At 39.3% G+C, this 23654-nt stretch overlaps 1 protein-coding gene across 1 annotated transcript in view; it reads left to right on the forward strand.

The window, feature by feature from the left end:
• The window catches only part of LOC121326216 (GDNF family receptor alpha-1-like), a 50889-nt gene continuing 27235 nt past the window's right edge, over positions 1-23654 (forward strand). Inside the window, exons 1-3 of the mRNA XM_041269442.1 lie at positions 1-1723; positions 2186-2491; positions 3599-3682. Coding sequence (XP_041125376.1) covers positions 1684-1723; positions 2186-2491; positions 3599-3682 — 430 coding nt within the window. The 5' untranslated portion in view covers positions 1-1683. The remainder of the gene's footprint in view (positions 1724-2185; positions 2492-3598; positions 3683-23654) is intronic.

A 23654-nucleotide genomic window follows, 5' to 3' on the forward strand; every position in this document is an offset into this window, starting at 1 on the left:
ACGATGTATAGGCTGTCACGTGGAATGCGATCAGTATAGCGCAGTTTTTTTCCCCTGGAATATGTTTACAGCGCATGTCTTTCTATTTACATATTGCACTTGGTTATTATGTAGCGGCTACATTTAATCTGCGCTGTGAAAATGGAAACCCACATGTCTCGGAGTGTATCAATCATTTCCGAGCATGACCGCATTGCTGCAGTCTGCTGGTTATCCCATCGCATTCATCCCCCCACTTGCTGGTGCGCCTAGGAAAAGGTAATTTTTAATTTATCCATCAACACTGTAAAAGAATGACGTCAGAACCTCTGGTGCACTGGATCTGATCTGATTGGTGAAATAGAAGGGGTCAGTCATTTCCCCGTTTTTAACAAAAGGAACACAGTGTTCGTACTGGAAACAGAATCAATCTCGTCTCATCTCTTTTTTGCGCAAGGTCCAAGTTTCAAAGACCAATACCTCTTGCTTTCTTAAACTTTGGGAGATGACGAACATACTGGCTTTGTTCTTTTAAAGTAATATAAAAAGTATGTCATTTAAAATAAAAAAAAAAAAAAAAAAAAACATATCTCAACTTTGTTTAAATATGAATTCAAACTGTAAACTTTGTTTTGAATAAAAACACATAATAAACTCAGCCTCACCGTAAGGAAAAGGGTGTAGCATTGTATCCGTACGCAGTGATATATCAATTGGGAAACATGCTTCAATAGTTTCCTTAACTTTGCAATCCATTCACAACACAGTGAATATTTATCAAACGTTATCGCTCCATTCTCGTGGGAGACAGCAGCGCCGAAGCTGAGGCGCTTTCAAGCGCAGAGCCGGCTCCGATTGCACAGCAAATACAGCGGAAATTAGGGGAATAAAAATAAACAAAAGCTAAACATGATCACTGGTCCTAGCGCATATATCGCCCTTGCCGAGTGAGATAAACCGGAAAAATAAACGGGGAGCGAGACATTGAGCCTGGTGTATCAGCGGCTGATCAGCGCTCTTAAAAACCTGCAGACGGTTCGAATTGGAAGCTGCCTGATTGGGGTTCGTGCAACTGCGTGGATACATCACTGCGAGTTCACACTGAAGCCAGCACTGGGGTTAGTGCAACTGCGTGGATACATCACTGCGAGTTCACACTGAAGCCAGCACTGGGGTTAGTGCAACTGCGTGGATACATCACTGCGAGTTCACACTGAAGCCAGCACTGGGGTTAGTGCAACTGCGTGGATACATCACTGCGAGTTCACACTGAAGCCAGCATTGGAGTTAGTGCAACTGCGTGGATACATCACTACGAGTTTAGACTGAAGCCAGCATTGGTTGGCAAGGCACTGTAGTTTGGAGAGCTCCTGGATTCTTACAATATATTTATTATTTACCTTGCAGTGTTACTTCTTGGTAGAGTCGCTGACGCACTACATCATTTAAGCACTGCTTTTGACTGTAATGCTTTTTTGTTGATCGATCTTTTGGTCTGGATTATATCTTTAGGTTTTGAATGGAAAACGCGCTTGCCGGGTTATTTTTAGCGAATCAGTTGCTTCTTAAAATTCAATGGATCTGAACTGGGATTGCTCGGATCGTTCTGGGTCGTCACACTTCTAATTCCCTTTGGGAGCTACACAACTTCAAATAAATATACCTTTATTAAACAAAACGAAACGAAAAGGGAAGCGCTGCGAAATGATGTTTGTAAGTTTCTACTTCGCGTTGTCTTTGCTGGGTAAGTGTAGCTTTCTAAAAATAATGTAATTGAAATACAAATACATCATGATCACACTATTAAACTGTGTGCCAATAATATTACACACGAATGATAGTTCAAACTCATTGATAACGATGACAAATGTTTACAGCATTTATTACAAGAATACGATTTGAAAGACAATGTCAGTATTGTATATATATATTTATATGTTTCCGTACTTGGAAAAATTGGGAAGAATGTACTACTTTAAAATATATTGCACTGTATACTGCGCTGGCGTAAAGCAATGTTACAGTATTTTTGTAATCTATCGATGTGTTTTTAGATTGAAAACGGTTACAGATTAATTACTATCACTAAATAGACATTTAAACTTGTTATTTTTAATTAAAATACAAAATGTGAGCAGTTACTTTAACGTTGTTAACGGCCCGTGCAGGACAGCAAAATGAATGAGGGTTTTCATTTCTGTTACAGATGTAGTTTTGTCGGCAGAAGTGAATGTGGTGTCAGGTGCTAGCCGGCTGGACTGCGTTAAAGCGAGCGAGCAGTGCCTGAAGGAACAGAGCTGCAGCACCAAGTACCGCACGCTGAGGCAGTGCGCTGCGGGCAAAGAAAGCAATTTCAGCATGGCTTATTCTGGACAGGAGGCGAAGGACGAGTGCAGGATTGCCATGGATGCCCTCAAGCAGAGCCCATTGTTCAACTGCAGATGTAAAAGGGCTATGAAGAAAGAAAAAAACTGCCTGCGCATATTCTGGAGCATTTACCAAAGTTTACAGGGTACGGTACTATAAACGCTCCAAAAAAACAACCCCACATTAAAAGGAAAAAAAAGGGGATTTTAACATTAGTGTTCTCTGAGTAACGCAGGTCGCTTGTAATAATACGCAAGACTTGATGCATGGAATTGTAAAGATCATCGATAGCTTGCATCACAGTGCCTGTGATTAGGTCAGAATTCACGGCTGAATTGGAAATGTAAGGTCTATGCATTAAGCAGATTCCTTCCAGTTTATTGCGTGAAAACAACTCTGGTGACTTGTCAGGTTTATTGAGCAGCTCAGGGCTAGTCGGATGCTGGTAAGCACTGCAAGTAGGTTAGCATGCATCCATTCTAGCGTAGCCTGTCCAAAATGAGCAATCACCCACTGATAACACGGCCGTTTAGTGGGAAGAGCAGCATTCAGGGTCCCGTCCCAGTTACTCCAGCTTTCCCATTTCCTCACACATCCTGGCACACCTACATTCTTTTAATTTATACTTTCTCAAAAGTCAACAGTGAACTTTTGGGAAAGCGCTTTATCTTCTACAGTTAAAGATTGATACAACTGAAGTTGCTCGATTAACAGCAACCGAAAATAAAATTTAGCAGCATAAAAAGGTATTTTCAGGTACCTCAGTAAATTTTTATAATGTAATGTGGCTGGTTTAGTTCAGTATTTAAAACGTTGATTTTGCACAACACGATCTGTTGTTGTGGTGTATTTTCTCAGAACCACACTTTAAGGTATTTGTCAGTTCATTTTAAGAAGTCGAGAATTCATCATGAATTAATGATTAATTCCTTGAAACCTACATTCGGTAAAAATGTCAACCTGTTATTGTTATCAGATATCACGTTTGTTTTAAAATATCACTTTGCATTCAAATCACAATAGCTTTTTATTTCTTTACTTATGTACTGTTCTATGACTCAGCTGAGATTAAAGTCCGATATTATGTTTTATTATGTGTTTCTTTTAATCTGTAAAAGACCAGTAACTAAAACACTGTGAATGCTTTTAATGCGTTCTAACACAGCTGCTGTACTTGCGCATTTCTCAATGAATGTGGACATCCCGTTAGAAAACAGTTACTCACAACATATGTCTAATTTTTCCATTTTAGGGAATGATTTGCTGGAGGAATCTCCGTATGAAGCAGTGAACAACAGACTCTCTGACATATTCCGACTTGCTCCCATCATTTCAGGTACATGTACTGTATTTATATTGCGATGTTTTGAGCGCTTGTTTCACATGGGAGAAAGATAGAACAAGCAAGACTGTGTGGCTTTACAATAGAGCTGTGATGCTCGTTAAATTGTGTTCTGAAAAACCAGCACGTCAGTGTCAATCTACCTTCCATCCGGTTTTCGACTGGCTCCTCTATATTTGCTAAAATTAATAATATATATAGGATAGCAATTATACAAATAAAAAATATTTTGTTTAATTTTAGCAAAGGTTAATTTATGCTTTAATTTCATCCAGTTTAGGGGAAATTAGTTTAAAGTCCTGTTCTGTTGTTCATGTTTATGAACAACTTCTATTAAAAGTTCCCCAAAAACTTGCTCTATCTCTCTATCCTGTGCCGGGCCGTACGACTTGTTTAAAAAGATGCAGCTCGAGGCAGTGCGGATGATGTCATTTGGACCGTCGGAGACCACTGACTGAGACCAAAAATTGGGTCGCAGTCGGAGCTATAAACCAACCTTAAGAAGCACAATTTGACTTTTTAAAGTTATAGGAACATTTGTAAATACAAATAAACTTGTCTCAAGACGGTTTGCTGCGTCCTCGCTGGTTCTGCTCGGCTCATACGGTTTGCTGCGTCCTCGCTGGTTCTGCTCGGCTCAGACGGTTTGCTGCGTCCTCGCTGGTTCTGCTCGGCTCAGACGGTTTGCTGCGTCCTCGCTGGTTCTGCTCGGCTCATACGGTTTGCTGCGTCCTCGCTGGTTCTGCTCGGCTCAGACGGTTTGCTGCGTCCTCGCTGGTTCTGCTCGGCTCAGACGGTTTGCTGCGTCCTCGCTGGTTCTGCTCGGCTCAGACGGTTTGCTGCGTCCTCGCTGGTTCTGCTCGGCTCAGACGGTTTGTTGCGTCCTCGCTGGTTCTGCTCGGCTCAGACGGTTTGCTACGTCCTTGCTGGCTCTACTCAGCTCATACTTTTACACTATTTTTTTGTTGTTAAAAAGTTACGGTTCCTGCCTATAGATGGCAATCTAGTTCCCTGCTTTGGAATCTTAAAATACTGACCAGATTGTAATCTGATCCATTTTAATTACCTGCCAACTATATTAGGCAGGATTTGAAGGGATTGTGTCCAATTCCTGGACGTGGGGAGGCTGAGCAGATGAGTTGGAATGCTTTCACATAGTTAAAGTAGATGTATCCCTCTGTGGCCAGTCCACTGTGTTTTATGAAATGACCAGTGTAGTTTCAGCCAGTTTGAAAATATTTTTTTGAGTAGCCTGGGTGTAGCAGATGTCAGTATAATACACCAGAAACATTCCTTCAAGTGTCTTATACCTATGTATTCACTTTTAAAAATATAATTTTTGCTTATAATGGGGGGGAAAAAGACATATGCCCTGTGCCCTGTATTTCACTGTATGTAATGTATTATGCATTGTTCCTCACTATCTTGTAAAGAGCTTAGTGATGGTGGTCCACTGTGAAAGGCGCTATATAAAATAAAGATTGATTGATTGATATAGACATCCTAAATATTATCACCCTATTTTTTTTTTTTTTGCAGAGATTGTACGGAGATGAAACTGTATAAGATACAGTACAGTTCATGCCTTGGTTTGTCTTGCTCTTCTGCAAGGGAGGGCCTCGAAAATCCAAATATAGTAGCTGTATTCCTATTTGCTGAAGGAGCATTTTGTTTTTTTATACATGCAGGATTTGCAATTTCATTAAGCTGGGATGAGGCATCGCATACCTTTTTCTGTGCAGCATGTTTAGAATCACACAATGTGCAGAACTCAGTTTACATTTTAAAATCTCATTTTGTAGCAGTGCTGGCTGTATACATGGTTCCAATGAAAGGGGCTCAGTAAATCTGAAGAGTCTGTTCAACATCTCACACCTTATTGAATAAAAACACAGAGGGCAAGTGCAAGAAGCCCGGTGTAATTGTGCACTCTCCAGGGATGTGTTGTAATTCCTCCGGTAATTGCATGCAGCCATGTAATACTGGAGAAGGGACCCTGATCTAATTGTATGTAACCAGAAACATAGATGATATGAAAACAATATGAAAAAATATTAGTTTCTGAACTCTTGGTTTGGCTCTTTGTTCACATGATGATCATTCAAAAGGGAGCTTCTTGAAAAATATCTGTTAGACTGTAGTCTAAATTATTGGTGGATAATAATCTCGTGATTGACAGTACGATTTATACAATGTAGTTTGTACATTAGTCTTTTTTGCCTTCTAAATGCACAGGCTCAGCAGTGCACTGTCACTCTCTATCCACAGGGTAATTGCACATTGATTTGATTTAGAATAATATCAATGAACGACACAGGAAAGCGACGTGCAGAATAACCAAGCAGTATATTATGAGTATAACCTTCAGCATATCCATATAATTGTACCTTCTTCCAAATGCTATGACATTCACAATGCAAAGGGTTCTGGAAGTTTGTACATTAAATAATGAAGGGTGTGGTTGGAATGGAATGGATTGGAATTACCAAGGTTGCCTCCCTTGTGTTCGGTGGTGTTAACTTGCAGTGTTGATAGTTAAAACTCACTTATTGATTTCAGGGTAGGATTAGGGGTATGGAATGGATTGGAAGTGGCTGATTGATTTGGACGGCTGAACCAGTGTTTGTATGATGCAACATGTCTGTTAACATTTAAGAAAGTTCCACTTTACCGCCAGTGACCTTTACCATTTAATAAATCGCTGCTCCAGAAAACAAAACAAAACAGCAAGAAGTCATTTTCTTCAAGTTGTAGTTGAAAAAATAAAATCAATCACAAGCTATAACGTGGTTCAGAAATGTATGGTGTGCTTATTGTTATCTACCTAAGAGAATCTGTCTTCTAAGACTAAATGTAGCTCAAACCAGAGTATTTATCTACACATTGAAATACTGTGAGACCTGCTGTGGGTTTCGCGGCCAATGAAGTGAATTTGTTTTACTGTTGGTTTGTACTGTAAAGTGTAAAAGGGTTACGCTTTTTAAATTCCTTGTCTCTGAGGAAAGCACGGTGCAATTATTCAGTGTGTTGATAAAACTCCTTTAATATCAAGCCATTGCCATTTACTTTTCGCTGCTCAGACAAGAAAAATGAAGCATGAGGAGAAATGTGGCACATAATGTAATAGCAGACTGTAATAGTAGAGATAGCTCAGTCTCTCCTGAAATTGTACAAATGATAGGGTAGGAGTAAAAGAGCTGAGGACATCAAACAATTGAGAAGAGAAGCCATGAATAAAGATGAGTCTGAGTTGTGGTCTTTGTATCATTTCATCATTGTCTGATGTCTTCGGAGCGCCCTTCTCAGTAAACTGTTTGTCATTCCAGCTACTGATGGGCTACAGTTCAGTGCGCAAACAAAATATAGGGACACAAATATGCATTCCGGTGTATATGAGTTTACAAACTAGCATTTCGTACAATGTAGTTCAGTTGCTTTATATGTTATTTCAGCTCATATGGTATGTGGGAATGTGGGCAGCACTGTTTTAGTCTCAAGTTACTAAGAGGATAATAAGCTTTATTTTTGGTAAATGTATTTGCAAGAAGAGAAGCAAGTGGGCAAAGTCTTCAAGCTGGGTGATGCTTCGTGCCAAGATATCAGTGCCATTACTATGTATGGACTTGAGTTTTTTTATTTTATTGTGTTTACTGGTTCACATTTTTAATTTTTTAACTCATTCTTAAAAACAATGTCGTTTTAATGGTTAGTGTCCTGGATTTGGCATGGTCTCTTATGTGTACATCTGCATATAAGACATCATCATTTTAAGGGAAGGGGGAGGGGAGGGGTTACCTGAGTGCTAATCAACAGAGACCATGCACAACATAGTGATTTAAAGGTACATGTACAACAGCACTATTGATTTAGTGCATTGCTATCCTTTCTTCACAGCTCAACGCATTGAACTCTAATGATGGTCATCTCTGACTTGATGGGAAATCCAAAGAGAGAGGGTTACAATGTTTCCAAATTGCAGCAGATGCTTTCAACCCTTTTAGTCCATCTCTTAAATAAGCTCTTTGAAATAAAAAAAGTATTCTTTCATCACACTGACATTCTAATTTAAGACATTCTGACATTCTTCGACCAAATTGATTTGTGAACCAATAGTCAGTGAAACAAATGATGCAGGATCAACAAAGGAACTCTTTGCAGATCTGTATGTAAAAGCGTCTTCCTTCTGATGGTTTAATGTACAGAGGTGCTGTAGGTATTGACATCCTCCAGGGATTTCTAGACTATTCCCCCTAGGAGCATGCAATACATGTTTTTTTTCATATTGGGATGGATCCATAGCCCAGACTGTCCAGTTCTGAACCCAGTCTGGCATTGCTGGAGTGAGTTAAAGAAGTCAGTGATAAGCAGGGAGTCTTTAAGTATTAGGCTGCTGAATTAAGCATGTAATTAACTACCGTAGTAACTGTACATTCAGACAGCTAAATGATTATCCAAAAAACAAAAAACAAAAACAAAAACAGGGTTTCCAATACTTGTGCTATACAGGTTTTAGTTTGAAAAAAATAGGTTCACTGGCCAATCGCCCCCAGGGTATAGAAGTGAAATTGGAAAAGAAGTAAAAGCACAGGACTTGGAGATGAATATCTACCTTCAATGCAATTTCCTCCTCTGAAGCAAAGGGCTGTGCTGCAGGATCGGCCTGGCAGCTGATAATGGTTCTTCAAAGCAGAATTTGTATGTTGAAAGAGAACAGGGAGTCAGAGACCATGTCGCTGGATCATAGGATTGATATGTTTTTCATTCCTAATTGCCTTCGTTACAAACTTTTAGCATTTTTTGGTATCTCTTCTTACTCACCTTGCACTTCACTGAAGCTTCACTACATCTAAATGTCATCTGGCCACTGATATTCTTCCAAGACATCTCTGAGTTTAATCAATGATTCACATATCTTTGCAGTAAAGTTGTATTTAAGGGATTAGGCTCTTGTGCAGGTCTGCATTTAATACTGCGTGTGTGAATAAGAGTACCTTTAGAGTATCTTTTTACAGTTTCATCATCTGCTGTGTCTGCATCAACCAGGGAGGTGGAATAGCAAGGATACAGAACTGACAACCTTTGACTTGGACGCTTGCATATTTGCAGGTTCCCAAGTAGCGCATTAAACCAGCTGCTTGAATGACTTACTGGTTTGTTCTCACTGGTTATTTAAAATTGAGACACACAAGTCAGCAATAGCAGGGCACCATGGATTGTATGGCATTTACTGCAAGTAGAAAATCCCAAACCATTTTTGCAGTGCAATTGCATTTTTTCACCCATATCTTACTGTGACATGTTTGTTGAAATCTTGCTGTTTAGTGCAGTTTAGTTTTTTTAGTTGCAAAAATGAAATTCACAGCTGCATCTCAATCCTCTGTGATGCTCGTGACGTCGGCAGGGATATTCAGTTACTTTGTGTTGCAGTTTTAGCTTTTTATTGTGAAAAACAACAGAAGAGATTTTCTTCGTCTCACTCAGTTTCACACAAGGTTGTAAACTGTGGGAGTCATTTATTCCTGTTAACAACAGTGTTTGGGTTACCAGGAAGCAGACAATACAAGGAAATGTACCTGCAGTTACTGCTTCCACAAAGCTTTAGGTTGTTTTTTCACATATTCAGTGTTTCTCTATTACTGTTTTGTGTGACTTGCGTGAGGTGGTTGTTCGTTCAGACAGGCGCACCTCCTTTCATGAAGACTCAAGACTGTAGTTTTCAGTGTGCAAAGTTAAGAATAATCTACAGTGATTTTCAGAACAGGAAATGCCCAGGTATATGTATAGTAAGCATGGCTAGCAAGTCTTGGGTTATATCCCCTGTATAATGTGCACCAATTGTATACTAGCCAAGACAAAACTCCTATAGTAAACCCATGCGTTGTTTTTTTAAGGCTGTTTCTAAACATTCTCATAGCCTACAAATTGGCCTGTGTGTTACTTGGAACACATGCATGCATTGTTTACTCAAGCTGTGGGCTCAAACAGTCCTGCAGCAGCAACCCAAAGCAATGCTTTCAAACCATTTCTTTAATGTGTTTTGTTGTACTATTCAGTTAAATATTAACAACCTAAATATGGTGTAATTTTAATGATGTTGTAAAACGACAGCATGACACAGACACAAAAACTAGTATGCACATGAACAGTAAATGTGTGCTTTGAGCATGCTGGCTGATGCAGCAAGCACAGCACAGGGGTGATCTGTATTGCGCAGTATTCTCCACGGTCAGTCTGTGACACAAGTCAATACCAAGTGTAAGTGCACCAACAGTGTTGGATCAGGTTATGCTAGACTACATCAAGCCCTGTAGAGCTGCTGTTTTATCGACCAATCTATGCTGTTAACATGGTGATAAGTGCTGTAAATATAATGTAAATTAATGTGAGGTGTCTCCTGCTTAGGTTTGCAGAGCACATACTTAAAAAAAAAAAAAATACCTGGTGAAACAGTACAGTAGGATAAGTCTACCTCTATAAGCATTTTATCTTTAACACGTTTAATTAATCCCTTTTAAAATGAAACCCCACTATTATCAGGACTCTCAACTGTGTATTATACTGTGAAACAATGCATTGTAGCGGCAGTATGAGGCAGCAAGTTGGCCAATCTGGATATCCTAAAGCTATATGAAACACAACATAACTGGAAGTGACTCCTGCTGTAATTCCCATTTCCGACAGGGATACAGTGTCATTGACAATTCTTTTTAGGGCCCTGAGATGAATCTTTCATGCCTGACTTACAGTGACACACTGGGTGCGCTGAGGAAGTGAGCTGCTCAGAGCAGCTCACTGAAAGAACCCACTTAACAGCATGCTGTTCCACCCCCCTGAGCAGCTCAGAGCTGCAGAGCGGGTTTCATCTCGCTCTGAGCCGCTCAGTTATTTAACCCACCCACTCTGTCCGTGCTGTTGCTATGGCACTCACAACCTTACATGGTATCATTCTTAAAAGCCAGTCAGTGCTGTTCATGACCTTTTAAATACCTCCCTGCCAGTCAAGTATTGGGGTTCTAACACCAAGCCCTTTACCCCCTGCGTTACCTGAGACTCCAGATCTACGCCTGTAGCTGACAGTTACATGTGCTGAGCAGCATTGCTCAAGTGTTGTGTCACTTGCACAAGTTACTGTATGATGTTCTAACACCAAGCCGTTTACCCCCTGCGTTACCTGACACTCCAGATGCCTGTAGCTCACAGTTACTTGTGTTGAGCAGCATTGCTCAAGTATTCTGTCACTTGCACAAGATACTGTATGGCCTTGCTGCCTATAGAAGTCACAATGCAGGGTCGCTTTTAATAGTTTAGAAATACATTGGAATACTAAAAAAATAAATAAATAAATAAAAATGTAGTGCAGGTTTTTTGTGTGCAATAGTTCAACAAAACCCCATTTTCAAATTCCGTAATGTGTTTTATAAGGGGTATTATGAATGTGAAAAGCCGTTCAGATTGACCCATTTGGCATATTATCTATTACTTCATTTCCATGGACAGCCAACTAGCGTGCGCTTGAATTGGTCTTAATTCTCCCAGAACTCAAGTTAATGGACAACTGGAGTTGGTGAAAAAGGAGCCTTTTCCATGTTTTTCCGAGTTACCCGAGTTATCATGTGAGTTAGGCAGGAAATACTTACGAGTTTAAAGTCATGACATGCATTAATGTTATTATATTAGGTTTCTTATTTATTTAAATACTTTAGTTTTTTCTTACTATAATCAAACCTAGTTCAATTGCTTCTTACATAGATTCGTAGATTGTGCCATTCTGCTCTCGCTGGATCAGAATGTTTTGAGACTCTGAGTCTAATAAGGGAGGTTTGTTACTTTCAGCAGGCCAGTCTGACCTTCAATGCAATGAACTTCTCCACACAGGCCTTACACGGATCTGATTATAATATTTTATAATGGTTGTATATTCTTTAAAACACATTACAGTCATTCCAATATTTGTTGCAGTTTCACAAATGTTCAATTTGTATCTGAAAGATCAGCCTGCTTCCTGTGACAGTCTTGGGTCAATTTCTGCTCTCAATGAGTCTGTCAAAGTCACCACAGGTGTGTCTTTAAAAACTTGATATCTGCAAACAGTGAAATCTTGTTAGCAGGGCTTCCATCTCTACATTCCCATTCCCATCATCAGTGGGAAGACTTCAAATAAATTCAACTGTTTCTATCAAAGAGCCATCTGTCTCTGCTGCATACACCTTTCAAACAGAAGAGGTGATTGCACCTTGCACAAGGGAAGACAGGGTTTAGGTTCATTCGTGACAAAGTCACAATGTGAGAAGTTTGTGTAACCATTAGCATTTTCCTAACAGTTTTCATTTCTTATCTGCGAAGCCTTTACAAAGTAAATACACAATTTAAAAAGTCACAGCAGCTTGTAATTTGCTGTTACATTTAATAAGACAAGGAATTGAAACAGAGGTTATAATATTTCTTTACTGAATTGCCAAGAGAAATGACACTAATTCAATAGTACAATATTTCATGTTCTTTGTCTGCTTAATAAATGGTTATTAAAAGGAATCATGGTTTGGAAAATTCTGTACTGATGCACTTTAATCAGATGTGTGCCTCAAAATTACATCAAGAAAATCTGAATAATCTTTCAGTTTTTACTTGACGCTGAAACCTGTCACTGCTCTGAGGATGAGAACAAAGGGCAACCTTTTACATGAAGCGTCTGTAATTACTGTGCATTTACATTGCAGTTACATGGCAAATGCATGTGTACTTACTAGGGCTGTCAATTCATCTTCTGCGATTAACACATACATTTTTTGGGAGATTAATTTTTTTAACACATGTTAGTCTCACTCTTAGCATAGCGTAATTAATTTCCCTCTCACTATTTCAGTGCATGCGAGGATGGAATGTGTGCATTCATCATTTGAACATAAAATTATTCACGGAACCGCATTGTGTAGCAAAGCACTCACTGAAGGATTTGTGAATGGGACTTTATAGCTTTATAGACTGTAGCTTTGTTTTATATCAATAACCACATTTATTTGAAACAATATTATTTACAATTATGGAGGATATAACTGTTACTCAGTGAATGTTTTGTTTTATTTAGGCAATTTCAAATTATTAATAAAATTATTATTATTATTATTATTATTATTATTATTATTATTATTATTATTTAAACGGCAATGAAAACATCAGTTTATGAATAGAGGAAACTGTAAAGGAAAGTGATCATTGTGAATACAGTAAGGTGAGTGATAAACTCCATTGTGATTCAGCAGTTGGTTCAAACAATTTAACAACAATACTGGATTGTAAATGAATGTACAACCATAAAGAGAATCTAGGAAGAGGAAAATAGAGTTTTCATAATAATAATAATAATAATAATACAACAAACTTAAACGAGATGGATGCAGTAATTACATCACTTAAATATGCAAATTTGACTGAGATTCTTTTTTTTTAATCTCAAAATGAATCGCTATTAATTTTTTAATTGCTTGACAGCTCTAATACTTCCACATAATTACAATGTTATTATGCATAGTTACAATTTACTTAATGTGTGCATTGTTGTTGCATTATATAACCCTAACCCTAAAGGGGGGGCAGCAGTAGTATTGTAAATGTCCGTTCTTTCTCTTCATCTGTAATAGATTGATCTCCACCACCAGTAATACTCAACGTGGTTCTTTTCTTTATATTTTGAAATCCTTCTACTCTATGATTGCTCACGAGTGCTCACAGTAGCAGTGTTATTCCCTCCAGTGCTGTGTGTGATTGCCTTTCAGTTGTGTATATTACCTCGTCCTCACAGTGTCCATGTTGAACATGGTATCTCCTTTCCCTTCCACAATCCACATTTCCTTAACCCATCCTTCACTGCCTCTTACATAGATTTTATCATAGAGAGCAAATTGGGGACAACCAGCATCACCTTTCCATCACTTTAAGATCACAAGACAATAGTGTACACAAGTAAATACATTGTGCTCAAGTACAGTTTGGATTACTAGTCTCTCATTCAAAATAAATTTACTCTCCTATTCAAGTGACAAAACAAAATAATCTCTTTAAGCAATGTATGTCTAACTTGGTTCTTGTGCCACAATTGTGCACAGCTAGTTCACCAGCACTGTGGAGTGTGTGATTCCAAGAGGTAACAGTGTAGCATCCATCTCCTCGATTGTGCACAGCTAGTTCACCAGCACTGTGGAGTGTGTGATTCCAAGAGGTAACAGTGTAGCATCCATCTCCTCGATTGTGCACAGCTAGTTCACCAGCAATGTGGAGTGTGTGATTCCAAGAGGTAACAGTGTAGCATCCATCTCCTCGATTGTGCACAGCTAGTTCACCAGCATTGTGGAGTGTGTGATTCCAAGAGGTAACAGTGTAGCATCCATCTCCTCGATTGTGCACAGCTAGTTCACCAGCATTGTGGAGTGTGTGATTCCAAGAGGTAACAGTGTAGCATCCATCTCCTCGATTGTGCACAGCTAGTTCACCAGGATTGTGGAGTGTGTGATTCCAAGAGGTAACAGTGTAGCATCCATCTCCTCGATTGTGCACAGCTGGTTCACCAGCATTGTGGAGTGTGTGATTCCAAGAGGTAACAGTGTAGCATCCATCTCCTCGATTGTGCACAGCTAGTTCACCAGCATTGTGGAGTGTGTGATTCCAAGAGGTAACAGTGTAGCATCCATCTCCTCGATTGAGCACAGGTAGTTCACCAGCATTGTGGAGTGTGTGATTCCAAGAGGTAACAGTGTAGCATCCATCTCCTCGATTGTGCACAGCTAGTTCACCAGCATTGTGGAGTGTGTGATTCCAAGAGGTAACAGTGTAGCATCCATCTCCTCGATTGTGCACAGCTAGTTCACCAGCATTGTGGAGTGTGTGATTCCAAGAGGTAACAGTGTAGCATCCATCTCCTCGATTGTACACAGCTAGTTCACCAGCATTGTGGAGTGCGTGATTCCAAGAGGTAACAGTATAGTGTAGCTACTTAATCATAGGATTGATTCTGGGATTTTAACCCCAGAAGCCTGCAATGTGTTTTGAACTCATCCTTTGACAAGTCAGGTATCAGAGATCCAGAACCAGTGAAACCTCGGCAGAGCACACGACAATTCTAGTTAACTGGTCCAAATGTAGGCTCTTTGTGATATTTGTTTATATCTTTTTGAGGAGTTTTATTTTCACCCTGGGCTTGATAGTTAAAGGCTTTTTAATAATTGGTTTATTTAGACATTTTGAAATATCCTCCTCTCTCATTCTATAATATTGTAAAGAATACATTATCATTGCATCTGTTGTTTAAAATATACAGAGCATAAATGTGGGAGAACCTTGGTCATACTGTATTCTTAATATTTTATTATCTTTTATTGTCTACCAGTATATATTCTAAGCTAGCATCAGAGTGAATCTAAAGTACTGGTAGACGGTCATATATAATATTGAAAATATTATTTTAGAAAAAAAAATATATATATTTGGTTTTAATAAACAGTACATTCTGGACTGTGGGTGTATTTAATTTGAAACAAAGAGCTGATTGAGACTATAGAACTGACATCATTAATAGAAACAGTGGGATCTGGTGCAGGCGTGGTTGTAATTGCAAGCACAAGAATGTGGCACCTGTGTCTTTGCACCCCTCCTGGGTGAGAGAGGTAGTTTAAACTCACAGTGGAAAGATGTGGAGTGTAGTCTGTCCAGCTGTGTCTTTGCACCCCTCCTGGGTGAGAGAGGTAGTTTAAACTCACAGTGGAAAGATGTGGAGTGTAGTCTGTCCAGCTGTGTCTTTGCACCCCTCCTGGGTGAGAGAGGTAGTTTAAACTCACAGTGGAAAGATGTGGAGTGTACGCTGTCCAGCTGTGTCTTTGCACCCCTCCTGGGTGAGAGAGGTAGTTTAAACTCACAGTGGAAAGATGTGGAGTGTACGCTGTCCAGCTGTGTCTTTGCACCCCTCCTGGGTGAGAGAGGTAGTTTAAACTCACAGTGGAAAGATGTGGAGTGTACTCTGTCCAGCTGTGTCTTTGCACCCCTCCTGGGTGAGAGAGGTAGTTTAAACTCACAGTGGAAAGATGTGGAGTGTAATCTGTCCAGCTGTGTCTTTGCACCCCTCCTGGGTGAGAGAGGTAGTTTAAACTCACAGTGGAAAGATGTGGCGTGTACTCTGTCCAGCCGTTCCTCATGGGCTGGCCTGCGCTCTGCACACTCAGTAGAGTGCTAACTCACTCGTTTTGTGCCTTTTTGCTGACTAAATGATGGGCAAAGGAGTTTTTCAACAAATGGCTCCCAGTAGGCAGCTATTGCAGAGTGCTTGTAATATTGCCTTTTAACCATAGCACTGGCAGCAGCCCAGAAACTATTCTATTGATACTGGACATGCTTTGTATTATGCAGTTAGCTCTTGAACATCTGGAGCAGGATATGCTATTGTACTTAGCCTTTGGAAATGCACAGTCTTACAATGAGATACTCTGTACTTTTGTAGCTTTACAGGAAACCGTGCATTTGAACCACAGGAAACTCAACAGCAGGTGTTACAGAGGTCAAAGATTATTTTGTATAATTGGATCATTTATAAATGAATTCACCAGCCTCTAATATCTGCATGATATTATAATGAATTCAAAGCACTCTGTGGTTCAACACAGTCCATGCATCCTTTTCACAGCCATGTCAAACATTTCTGTGAAGGCACTGTGGCGTCTCCACCGGGCTCATACTGTTTTGTTACTTCTAGCATCCAAACAGTTAATTGACATGTATGCACGGTACTGCACTTGCAGCTTTGCAGTGTGCAGAAAAATAATCAGATATAACCTAGTGTGTTGTGTGATTTGTTAACATTGAGCTACCAGCCATTTGCACACAACAGCTGGGATCTTAATGGACAGAAATGAGCAGTAACAGAGAGTCACTGAGAAAGTTGCTGAAAAGTGGGCTGGAGAATGAGCAGCACAGTGCATGTGGGAAAGCGCCAGCAGCAAAAGGCAGGCAGTCTTTAGGAGTTCCAGTAGGATGAACAGCAGCATGCAATATTGAGCAAGGCAGACACTGAGAAAACAAAGAGGTAAGGCTGCAGGCAGGATGTAACAGAAGAGGGGGACAAGAAGTAGCAATATTTCACTAGACAGATCTGCAGAACAGCTCAGTGAAAGAGTGCATACATGATGTTGCAACAGCTGTAATCCAACAGAGTGAAAAGAGACAGATTGATATGCCAACATTGCGCAGAACTCAATGCAGGCAGCAGGGCAAACTTCTGTGGAGTAATTGGGCCTGGATGGGGTTTGATGAGAGGAAAGCATGTGTTCCTGGGGTTAGATTCAAATTGGAATTGCAAAAAAATAAAAAATAAAAGAATAAATAAGAGGGCTTGGGGAATGGAAACAAAGACTAACAACACACAGTTGCTAAATTTCAACCTGCTGTGATAGGATTTCTAAATATTCTGATAGATATCCCCATATGAAAAAAAATCTGCTTACACTGTCAAATGAGTTTGTGCAAGGCAAGAACATCCTGAATTATGACCAGGCCAGTCACGCAAAACAAAATGAATAAACCGTTTACTCTGACTTGTTGATTTGGAAATACTTCAGTAACCCAGTTGTGCTAAATGCTGTGATTAGCTGTTAAAAAGCAGTTTTATTGGAAGATATTCTAACATCTTGAGAATGGTACTCTGGCAGGTCACAATGAACTGCTTTTGCATGCATTTTATCATCACAACACTTTGTGACTCCACATGCTCAAAACATTTACTTAAAACAAAAGTAGTAAATATTTTTAGAAAGCCAAATAAAAAAAATATAAAATAAAAAAAGATTACTCCTTGGGTGTTATGTGTTCTGTAGTGAGATCAAACGTCATTGCATGTTTAAACATGATTATTTCCTCTAAGTACCTTGATAAATAAATATCAATGCAATAGCGCTGGAGAATGTTTACGAATGGTGAGAAGATCTGACAGTGGAATTGCTCTGAAGAAGTGTGAGCTCCAAATGGAGTACAAGGTCTTAATGCAGTAGAAAGCTGGTCCAGGCAGAGGGAGATTCTCCAGTGAAAGGGACAGAAAGAGAGTCTTTCTGGTTATCTGTCCCGCAAAGATGAAGTTTATTGCATTAGTATTTCCTAATTAGGTAGGCTAGCTCAGGGCAGAGTAAATGTCTTGCATTGCCAACGTTTGTCGCATTTTCTGAGAGAATTGTCTCGAGGTTTGATTTTTACTTGCCTACCCCATGGCTGTCAGGTTAGTGCAGATGGTAAGATCTAATGTGATGATGGTAAGGTTTCAAATTCACACTGAAGAGTCTTTCATTATTTTATATTAGGCAATCTTTTGTTTACTGAAAGGTCCTGGACAATGTTAAAATGTCAGGTCTTGTTTTAATGAGCTTTTCATGTGTTGTAAAAACTCAGTTTTATATACAGAGGGCACTAGCAGAAACCAGTTTATATACATATTGTATAAGTGCTTATTTAACTTACTGTTTAAATCTGTCTGTTGAACCAACATGGCACCCTCTAGCCAGTTAATTCAGTAGTGTTTGTTCTGTTCTACTTTAACATCATTAAGCACATTTTCAATACTCGTACACTTGAAATTGTTTCAAGCATAGGCTTGTACACTTTACAGTTATTTCCACTGCTGTTTCTTATAGACATGTTTAATATCAGTGCCAGTGTTCTAGCACAATCTCCCACAAGGCTGACCCCTTTATTTGTAACTAAGTAATTTGAATTTAAATAAAAATCCATATTATCACTTCATGACATAAACAAACCCTAATTGGTCCAGACTGTCATATTTTGCCAACCTGCAGGAGTTTCTCTCTCTGAACCCTAACCCTAACGACGCCTCAGCTCAGAGCTAGGGTACATACATATTTCAGGCACAGACACGCACAAAGCAGCCGCTGCATTGATTTTTAGCAGCTATATCACTTGTCAGGGGCACTGAGAAATGTTTCTGCCAGCTAGAAGTTATGTACATTATTAAAAAAATGCTCTGGGAAAGCAGCTAGAGGACCAGGGAAAGAATATCTTCCCTTACCCAGCTAGGAAATGTGATGGATTCAATAGCCAGCATTTCGAGAATGACCAACAAGAGTAAGTTTATGAAAGATGTCATTTCATACATTCACTTTGCCCCTGTTCTGAGTCTCTTGTCTGTCCTCGGCTGGCTGCAGGACCTGCATTGTGGTTGAAAGCTCCCAGCCGAGCTTGGTGAATTATTGTCTGCAGGCTTTGTTACAGGTTATGTCAGACAAAAATAGCATCCTTGATATGTGGCACTTTCTGTTTTATGAAGCATGTATGTGCAAGGATGTGTCTGCATTTAATGGAGCCCATGTGGAACAAATCAAAACATATTGGAATATTTACACTGGCATTCAACTATACCTCCAGGAGAGATGCAAGCTGGCCCTCCTCCTGCGTACTGTAGTCGGCAGAACGGCTAATCACTTTTTACAAGTTATTAAACAAAGGATTTTCTAAAGATTAGGAGCCTTTGTAACCTTAAACACTTTTTATACTGCTTGCAGTACATTTATTTCACATGAGGCCTCTAACACTGTAAACGGACTCATAGGGAGTTGTGATTCATCCTCTCTCCTTGTGCACACAGAAACAACACACAGCTTCTGTATGGCGGTTCTAATTAACCAATGTTATTACCAGAGACAGGAAGATAAGACTGAAAACAGGAAAAATATCCCTGGGCCTAAGAGAAAGGTTTAGGATTTGAAATTAAGTTCGACGTCTTTGTGGACGACCCTTAGCTGTTTAAGCAATTATACAGCCTATGAGGCGTTGACAGAGAAGCATTTTCCTTTTCTAATGTTATCATTAACACATCAGGAGTTTTGTGGGTCAATCCACTGATCAGGGAATGACACAAGAAAGGTAATGATTGAAGCTGTCGCCCTTTGTTTTATTGAATTAGGACACTAGAGATGTAACATCTGATTTGACTTAGTTTTCTACATGTACCAAAGTGTTTATACTTGGGTTTTACGATTAGAACGGTTTCTTGTACACATATCGGCAGTGCTAGTCAGTCAAACCCTTAAAAGCATCCTTTCAAATCTTCCTCCACACCCTATGCTGTACACCACTAAGAATTCCAGACACGTACCTGCTCAGGGACTGTGAGCAGCAGAAACGCTGATAACATGACATTGATAAGAGCAGAGGCTGCCATATAGCTGGCTGTGTAACATTGCAGATGATCAGAGATGAGGATTGAGAGTCAGGAGGTCCCAGCACAGCTACTGAGTCAGTGTGCACCCCAGGGTTGGTCCTGAGTGTCACGTCCTCGTGCTTCAATCAGTGAGACTGGAATCCCAAGAGAATTGAGATGCGGAGTTGGGCCATCTTGGTTTTATAAATTATTTACTGGGGTGAATAATTAAAGAGACACCTAAAATATCGGGAAGAAAATATGAGTTTGTAGTATTGTTAGAATGAGGCTAGGGTAGAATCACCCGTGTTGAAGAGCTATTCCTGTAAAGATTTGAAATGACCGAACACCTGTTAACTTTTACTTTGTTCGTCTTTGCAGTCACGTAGAATAAACTGCTTGTCTGCATACAAGATTTATAACAAAGGGATTTTCTTCTGCTCATACCTTTTTACAGGATCAGCTAAAACATGTAGAAACATATTTCAGCTGGCTCTGTTAAAGTACCAACAGAAACGTTTTCAGCTAGAATGGTTAACCCCAGCATTTTATTGAACTTTTTCTTTTATATTTATGTTGAAGTGTAATGTGTTTCCTATCAATTCAATGACTAACATTGTTTAAATAAAAAAATAGCCAAGGATATCCTTTTTTTTGTTTTTCTATTCGGCAGCAAACCAGGCAGTGTATGAGCTGACAACAGCACTAATAAACTGCAAGCCAGTGAGCTGGTGAGCAACGGCCTATCACCATGGTGACACATGATGGAACATTACTTTGAGAATAGCCATGCACATTTACAGTACAATAACCCATTGGCCCATCTGGATCTTGGTGTTCTCCTGTAAAGCCTGTTTTATCTCTCCTTAGCTGGATGGGGGTTGTGAGCTTATAAGAACACAGAGCGCCTGAAATACACATACAAAGCAGCGGGAGGTAGATTGGAGTGACGGACGACTGTTATTGCATTTATTAGGAGCTAAAGCTAGGCTGGTTTATACACAGGGGATACCAGGGAAATGGAGAAGACGAAATATAAATCCTGACATTGAGATATACAAAATACAGAAGCTATTAAACCGTATTCATAGGCAGCGATAGGATCCCCTGGACTCGCAAAAAGCTCCACCTGGCTGTTATTTGTAAATGCCTTTGACAAGAGCTTCAAGGAGGGGGCTTGTACAGCATGTGAAGTTGTGTGCTTGAATTACAGCGGCTACCCTACTAATGAAATCGTTTCCTTGCCTTGTACTGAAAAATTAAAAACAAGGTGATGCTGTAGATGTGAATATTGGAATATCAGGTTAGTTTAGTACTCTGCTGATTTTAGTGGCATTATCTTTCCTGCACTGTTGACTGGAGCTGTCTCTCCTATAAATACACTCCAGTCTGAAATGCTAAAAGAGTTCTGCTGCTGGACAGGAATGTTTGTTCTCTGCTGCAAATTGCTTTTGAATTGAAGAACATCATTAAAGAAGGGAATTGTGTAAGTAACATATATTGTAGAAAGTGTAACCCACAGGAAATCTATTGTGTACATTGTAAACATGAAGTGCCTTGTTATTTAAACTAGCTTGCTTTCTTTCTATCAACAGGCACATGTTTTCATGGGATATGATTTATATGCTACGTATATCCTACAGGCAATAATAAGTGTATTAAACAATGCCCAGATTTTCACTAAAGGCATATTTCTGTGTATACCACAGCTGTGAGTGGAACATGCAATTAATTAAAAAGATAAAGCTTAAAACACCCTGGGATTGGTGTCTGAAATCTGTTTCATTCCAGTTGGGTCCTTCATCTATTCCTCACGAATTTGTACGGTACAGCACGGACTTCGCAGTGCTGCAACACAGTTTCAGAGAGGGTACCGCACGGACTTCGCAGTGCTGCAACACAGTTTCAGAGAGGGTACCGCATGGACTTCGCAGTGCTGCGACACAGTTTCAGAGAGGGTACCGCATGGACTTTGCAGTGCTGCGACACAGTTGCAGAGAGGAACGTGCTGGTTATCTTTAGCAAGAATCAAAGCACCTGGGGCAGCACTTAATTATCACATGCATGCATTCAAACAAAAATGAAAGATAACAATGTTTTTTAAATTGTTGCTCAGCCATGACTGGAATTTTCCGAATTACTTCTCAGTGGACTGTCATAGTTACAAATGTCTGAACATTTACCCTGTTTACATTGCCTTTGAGCAATTCTGCTACAAAGTCAGGTCGAACATTTCAGTTCACTGTGCCACAGTATTGCCAAAGGCTTCTTGCAAATGGTTGGCAGTAATGGGGTCATGCCATCCTTTTTGTCCCAACATCTAACACAATACAATTTAAATATTGGTTGATTTTCTGAAACTGGGATTATCAATACACATGTTTGTATGTGCGAGAAAGTCACTGTGTTTTGCCACTAGTCCCAAAAACCCTAACACACCTAACTAAACAAACTATTGCTGATACTGTATTTAAAAGCTTCCAATCAAACAAAGACAACACACAATTAAATAAATATACTTACTAGCGGGGAATGAAATGAAATTGAATTAAATTACATTAAATAAATAAATAAGTTTAACTTAAAATGTTTAAAATGAAGGCCATAGCTATTATATCTGATGAAGGACCCATTCAAATATAATACTGTGCCACTTCATTTAGTACACTTCAGAAGTTAGATGCAGTGACAGGACAGAACAAAAGAGAAATCGAACAATCTCCCATATCTGGCATTCGCTTGGCTGAAAAACATACTGTACACTGGGACAGAAGTGCTACAGTTAATATAGTATGTTTTCTTCAAACTGGGTCAGGAACACCTCAATTAAAAGGGTCACATTGACTCTGTAGACAATCCTTCTATTGATGTAATATGGTAAAACTGGCATTGTGATTTGGATGGGCATGATATCATGATATATATTCAATTTTCAATTCAATTCAATTTTATTTTTATATAGGGCCTTTTGCAACAAGTCGACTACAAAGTGCTTCCCAAAGGCAAGAATAATACATATTAATGAACAACAGTAAGCATTTTAAAAAAGAACAGAATGAAAACAAATCAGTATAAACCGTATTATAAAAATATGATTTTAATCTAGAAAATAAATAAATAAATAAATAAATAATAATAAAATAAATAAAAAACAGTGGGAACAATAAGGGGGCAAGAGGATATATATACATATATATATATACACACACACCAACACATACACACACAATCATCCTACAAACAATAAACTGTATTAGCGTACAAAATAAATCTCTCAGGAGTATTCCAAGACAAAAAAGTCCTTTAATCACATTCTTAATAACATCTGAGGGCTGCCTAAAACTGTGAACACAATTGGAAAGGGCTTTAATGAACATGCCTGACATGTGCACCTGGGCACAGCATTGGCAGTGCTCTTGCATTATATTGAACACGGGTAAATATCCATTTAATTACTTTAGATTGCTGTGCTTTCGAAGAGGTTACATGATTCGTATCTCTGTGAAAGCTCTGCAGGCTAGGGAGATATTACACTGTCAATCACAATGCATTAGTAGTAATTTGTTACAATATTTTATTTACCAAACACAGTCTTTTTAATTAGACACTTCTGTAAGCTATACTATATAATGCCCCGTGTAAACAGCAGACACTCCACGACAAAGCAAGATCAGGCAGACACTAATACAAACAATGGCATGTGTCAGTTCAGATCATGAAGTCACTGAAGGGTACGTGCCAATGGGTCATTAGCAGCCAAAGGTGATGGGTTCTATCACTGGT

Source organism: Polyodon spathula, chromosome 13 (assembly GCF_017654505.1).
Source record: "Polyodon spathula isolate WHYD16114869_AA chromosome 13, ASM1765450v1, whole genome shotgun sequence".
In the NCBI taxonomy this organism is placed as follows: domain Eukaryota; kingdom Metazoa; phylum Chordata; class Actinopteri; order Acipenseriformes; family Polyodontidae; genus Polyodon; species Polyodon spathula.